General features: G+C 34.1%; 1 protein-coding gene across 1 annotated transcript; it reads right to left on the reverse strand.

Annotated features, from left to right (window-relative positions):
• Positions 1-1593: 1593 nt before the first annotated feature.
• LOC109789478 (protein kinase PVPK-1) lies at positions 1594-6258 on the reverse strand. Its single transcript, XM_020348442.3, has 3 exons — positions 5743-6258; positions 3984-5092; positions 1594-2623 (listed from the first exon to the last, which is right to left on the reverse strand). The coding sequence occupies exons 2-3, from the start codon at positions 5072-5074 to the stop codon at positions 1786-1788; spliced, it is 1929 nt and encodes a 642-aa protein (XP_020204031.1). The 5' UTR covers positions 5075-5092; positions 5743-6258; the 3' UTR covers positions 1594-1785.
• Positions 6259-6730: the final 472 nt, after the last annotated feature.

Here is a 6730-nt window from a genome sequence, read left to right on the forward strand (position 1 = left end):
TTAATAGTTCATGTTTTATATCAAATTTCAATGATCTAACTGTTGAATTTAAAGTTCTTAATGCATAGATCAAATCTGCAAATTTTTTAAAAATTTGAAAATCATTTGATATTTCGTTTCATAAATTCAAATCAATATATAAAATCAAATGAAATATGAAATGATTTTCAAATTTTTTAAAAATTTGCAGATTTGATCTATGTATTAAGAACTTTAAATTCAATGATTAAATCGTTGAAATTTAATGTAGAACATGAGTTATTAAATGGAATAAGTCTAAGTAGACTTACTCTTACAGTAAACGAATCTCTCCATATATATATATATATATAAACAACACCTTTAATTAAGAAATTCTTCATTTGTTTTGAAGCTCATCAATACACCTTTATGCATGTGCAAAGAACCCATAATAGGGTGTTAGGTGAGATGAATAAATCATATTATTGACATAATGATGAGTTTTGGAGCGAGGCTTTCCCCACATGGCATATTTGAAGAGGATTTCTTGTATGTTGTCCTAAAACGTTTGACTTTTTTTTAGTAATTATTATTATAATTGAGCCTTTTTCAATATCGTAACTGTGAATTTGTATCAGTAATATGTCAATTACTTTTAATTAAAAAGTATCTCCAATTTTTAATTGTATTTTAAGAAATTTTATTACCAATTTTTATGTCGATATTTAATCTTTATCCGGGATTACAATAAAGATCCACTCATGTTGACCTCGTACGTTCGAAGAAAAGTGATTCTCCTGCGTGCTACGACAAGGCCATCATACTCGTGAGGTCAAAATCAAAAGATCAAGCCTTGCCTTGGAACCCAAAAAATTGCAAAAACATATCTTGGACATTTTTTTTAATATTTTATATATATCTATCACTTTCTAACATTTAAATCCTGTACATGAATTATTGGTCCGTATATGTGACACGTACCTTGTGAGTCTTAAACTCACTTACCGTGCAAGTATCATCGCCACATTCTAACAAGAAATTCCGTGGCCCATTTAATCTTATAGTATGAACAACTTTGACCAGAATGAGGGTTTGTTTCAGATGTACTATAGTACGTGTAAACCGATCTCAACGATGATGATTACTATTAATCCATGAAACCATTTAGATTAATATTATAAACTAGCATTTTATTCTCTGTAAATTTAGGGAGTAAATATTTTTATATACATAATCATTTAATAATAATGAATCAAATTAATAGAGAAATATTAAAAAGAAAATTAATTTTACTTAAATTTGAAGATAATAACATACTAACAATAGGAATAAATTAAAGTTGAAAAAAAATAGATATAAAATCTTAAAAATCATTTCCACTTTCATAAGTTTTATTTGAAGATTACTATGAAATGGAGGAGAAAATATGTAAAGTGAAGAGAGTTAATCGAGAGAAAGAAGAGAGTGAGTCATAAAAAAAAAAAAAAAAAAGAAAAAAGATAATGTATTCAAATATATAATTTGAGACAAGATTTAAGTCCATCAAAAGTGAGATAATTCAGGTGTCTACAAATATGTCTTTGTGTGTGTTGGAAAACTAGGCATAACGAAAACTGTTAAGAGTAATAGCAATAAGAGACCAGAAACCTTGTTCTTCAATTTAATGCATTTGGAGTTTCTTACAGCAGTTTATCATGGACAATTGCAAGCATCGATGAATGTAGATAAAAAGAGTGGCAGCATTTTATACAATGGAAAGAACCATGGGCAAACAACACAAATAGAAGATGGAAATTAGTTCAAAGGAGAAAACAGACATCAGGATCAAAAGAAATCAATATCTAAATAGTTACCAGAAGGCTTCACACCAGGCACCTTTTCAGCTGAATGTGCTTTCATGGCCATTCTTGGAACTTCTGGAGGATTTGCACATCGGATCAGTGCCCAGTTAACATTATGAAAGAATGGATGTTGTTTTATTTCGGTAGCTCCACGTCTATATGCAAGGCGATTCTGAGGCTCCTTCACAAGTAAACCCCTTATCAAGTCCCTGGCAGCAAAGCTGACAGTAGGGGATTCTGGAAACTTCAAGGGCTGGCCAACAACATTAAACAGCGTTGCTCGGTTCGCCGAACCTTTGAACGGTGTTCTACCGAACAAGAGCTCGTATAAGAATATTCCAAAAGTCCACCAGTCCACGGCGCTGCCATGCCCTTCACCTTTGATGATCTCAGGTGCCAGGTACTCGTGTGTCCCCACGAAGGACATTGATCGAGCATTCGTGGGCTCGGCAATAAGCTCAGGTAGAGGGGTCACCTGATTTTGCACATCATTTTTTTGCTTTGACTTTTTATCTTTCTTGGATTTTCCAGAGAGAAAGCGTGGTGTGAAGCATGAAGGTTGAATGCAATCTGGTTGTATTACACAAGTTGGCTCAATGCAGGCAGGCTGAATGCAGTATCCTGAGCTTTTTGTTTCCAAGCTAGTGTTTGATGACTTCACCAGAGTAGGACTGACAGCACACCTTAGAGAGAGATCAAAATCTGAGAGCATTATATGGCCATCTTCTCTCACCAACACATTCTCTGGCTTAAGGTCTCTGTAGATGACGCCGAGCATGTGCAAGTACTCCAAAGCAAGGAGAACTTCTGCCACATAGAACCTGCATGGTACAGATTAATGAAATAAAAACATACTTAGTTGTAATATCTTCGCCACTTCTCAAAACATTCAATCCAAACAAGTTCTAAGTACTGGTATCTAAACAGTATCCACAAGGTCTAGGTTTAAATCTTGTTATTGTCATTGTAATTCTTACTGACAAAAGAAAAAAGTTCACTGGGAGCTAATAAAAAAACAACTTAATATATCTTTCATGTAGACAGGACTTAGGATAGAGGAATGACTACCATCTACCAAGCAACTAGAGAGGCCAGAGAGATCAAATGAATTGATATCGTATCACTCTTGGCTGTTAATCAAGTGCAGAAGTTATCAATGACAGCCAACAAGAGATACTAGTTACTTGCTTAAAAAAATAAGCAAATACAGATATGTTAACACTTAGAAAAGCCATTAAAAAAATGTTATAAGGACCCAAGTCACATTGCATTCACAACAGTTGAAGTGAGAAGTGATAAGGAAATTGAGATTTGTAAAATCAGTAACTAACAAAGTGTATAAAATTCACTCAGAATTTCACGATTGTGGGAAAAGGTGGTAGCAAACTAAAGTAATTATGCATGCTGAGAGAGAAAAGGTAGTGTGCAGACAAACATAATTTTATCAAATTTGGCAGACATCCATAAAGATGGTTGAAAACTCTTTAGGGTTTTCAGACCACAAAATGGCAGTGATAAAAATTATCTTGGATACTTCAAATTCTTGGGCCATGTTATGCTAAATATATTGAGTTTCTAAGGAGATACATATTTGAAAATCAAACAAATAACCTTTAGAGACATGACAAAATATAAAGTTTCCCATGGTCCTTGAGGCATCAATGGATAGGAAGTACAATGTGACACTCCAGCTTTTCATTTATATAATGAAAACTTCAGCCAGGTTCCCTTACTCTCTTCAAAGATAGAGCTTTCTTAAAATAATACAGTTCCCCTTCTGGTTCCACAGAACACTTGGTCCATGAATCCAAGAAATGTAGAATCATCTAAAATATCAGGTTCATTGATCGTTGCTACTTGTCTATGGACCTGTTTGGGTAAACTTGTCTAGAAACACTTCTAGGAGAGAAAAATAGGAAGGAAAAATGAAATAAACTTCTTCATAAACCAAAATTAGCTTATACATAAACTAATTTGTAGAAATGTTTTCCTATTAACTTTTCTAAAATCTCATTTTTAACTCATACAAAAGCTAGTTTTAGCTTATGGAGAAGCTTATTCTAATTTTTCTTTCCTAGAAGTACTTACGGAAAATCCAAACAGACCCCATGTGTATGCATGTTGTATGTAGATAGAATTGAGGGGGCAACCGGGCAAGCAAGGAAAAATGGAATAGCTAACCTGGCAGCAATCTCAGGAAAATACTTCCCAGGTTGTCTCTGCCTGAGTGCATGCAAGTCCCCACCAGGGCAAAACTCCATTACCAAGCAGGAGAATGTCTCTGTCTCAAAGTGTGTGTATAATGTTGGTAGAAATGGATGATCTAGAGACTGCAGAATCTCTCTCTCTGTCTGAGATCTAACAAGCTTCTTGCGACTTGCCAGCTCGGTTTTGTTCATTACTTTCATGGCAAAACAAGTCCTTGTGCCACTTAATTCAGCTAGATATACGCTTCCTATGTCTCCACATCCCAATTTCTTCAACAATCTAAAATGTCTCATTTCCAACACCCCATAACGGACTCGGATTGCTTGAATTGCTTCCCATCGAATATCATTTGCCTTGTGGGGTTTATACAAAGCACTGCTCAAACTACTGGTGCTGCTCTCATCACTGATGTCACTTCCAGTACTCCCTCTACAGATACTGGTCTTCCTGCTCTCATTAAATTCGCAGGAATTAGTAACTTCTCCACTTTCAATTGACTTATCAACACTAACACATTCACTGACTCCAGTATTGGCAAAACTATCCTTGGCTTCTGAATAGAAACTATTCTGAGGACTTGGACAAAAAGTAATCTCTGATTGACAGTAACTCTTTGTTTGATCAACAACTCCTTTTGATGAACCTAATTTGCAATTGTCAGATTCTAATTCGCCACTATAATCACAATTCTTGGAAGAGTCTAATGGTTGCTTGATGCTTAATTTTGCTTCCATTGTGGAGATATTCTTTCCTAAACAACTTTCAACAGATTTATTGAGGCTTACATAATCAGATTTTCCGTTAACATTATAATACTGCTTCTCCATATCTGACGTTCCGTCACGCTCCACATTGTCAACCACCTGATCGGGATGCTTTTGGTGGTGTACAGTCTTCATTCCATAATTTTGCTGACTGGAAGAAGCCCCATTATTTTTAGATGCTCTTATCGGAGGCCGAGAAGGCCCAGGAATCTCAGATGTTGAAGAAGGACCATGATCTACCACAGAAACCGAATTCTGAACCTCTGATAAAGAATCAACCCCATTAACAGGTGGCCCCATTAAGAAATCCTAGATGAGCTGCAAAATCGAACTCAGCATGTTGAGTTAAGAAACAAACACAACCAGTACAAAATCCCCTTGTACAAAATTTTCTTCGTGATAAAAATAAGAGTAAGACAACACAATTATGCTAGTTGAAATTTTAAAAAAGCCTTAAAATGATCCAGAATGAAATACAAACAGCTAGAATAAAGGAAAACATCAGAAACTTAGCAAGAGACACATTTTAGATGCAATCACCAGAAAACCACCCAACTGAACAGAATCCATTAGGCAAAAAACGGCTGAACCCAAACGCAAAGCATCATTTTTAACCCCAAAGAAAGAAAAATATCAAGGGAACTCACAAAGGCTTACAGATATCAAAGTTTTGGTCTTTCACAAATTTACAAAGAAATACGGTTCCTCTCTGATCGACACCACACAAACCAAAACCATAACTTGGCAAAACCAAGACCCCCTTTGCTTTTGATTCCAAAAATGTATTAACTTGTAACAGCACCCAAGTTAAAGTTTTGTTTTTTTATTCTTTAGAAGCCACCTTCAGCTTTTTCTTTGATTACACTACGGGAACAGTGATTAAAAGCCACCCCATAAAGAAAGGCAGCAAAAGGGTATGTGTAGAGCAAAATATCAATAAATAAACAAACAGAAAAGCACATGCATACCTGATCACAGCAGAAGAATGACAATGAATTTGCAGAGTAAGAAACCTTCTACCATGGCTGTGGAACAAGTGTGTTTAGAACAAAGAAACTACACTCCACAGAAAGTGAAGCAACTTTGGTGTGCCTTTCTGCAACTCGGAAGAGCCTCAGATCCAATCGAAAAATAAAGGGCCAAGACAAATGAAAACTGTAACAATAATTACAACAATATTAATAATATGCTGTTTTAGTTTTTGGGCTTTATTATTATTATTATTATTTTTATATTATTATTATTATTATTATTATTATTATTCTTGTTTTTGCTTTTCTGTTAGTTTTTGGGGGGTGATGCAGGGTGTGGCTTTGAGGAGTGGGAATTGCAGAAAACGAAGCCAACTTCACAAGCAAAGCTAAACCAAATAAAATAATAAGGTGCAGTTCCTTATCTTAATGGTTATGTGTTCCCTCTAAAAGAAACCCAACCTCGCCTAGGTTCTTGTTCTTGTTTTCGCAAAGTTTAATGCTTTTTAAGTGCATATACTGATAGAGGAAATGAGTTGTGGCTGGCACAAGGAACTTTCATTCTCGACCCATGAGGCACTCCTACCTTCCAATTTTTTAATTGGTGAAATTTATTATGATTCAATGTGATGTTAGTTGTTTAAAAAATTATTAATGTTCATTTTTGAATATATTTTTTTAAATTGCTTAAACCATAATGTGACATGTATTTAGTCATATTATATATAATAAAAATAGTCATTCATGTGATATAATTAAATTTATACTATATTATTATTAACATAAAATAAAAGTTATTTAAATTTTTTTTAAATTTAGAAAATTAAAATTAATAAAATAAATAATAATAAATAAATAAATAAATATTATAAACCTTTTTTTTAATACTTTGTTTTCTGTTGCTCTCAACTTTTTGATGTTGGTTTTTTTTCCTTGTTTGGTGTATATGTTTTTCATGCTTTTTTCTTGTTCGAGTGTTCTGTAA

Source organism: Cajanus cajan, chromosome 4 (genome assembly GCF_000230855.2).
Source record: "Cajanus cajan strain Asha chromosome 4, NIPB_CcT2T_4, whole genome shotgun sequence".
Taxonomy (NCBI): Eukaryota; Viridiplantae; Streptophyta; class Magnoliopsida; order Fabales; family Fabaceae; genus Cajanus; species Cajanus cajan.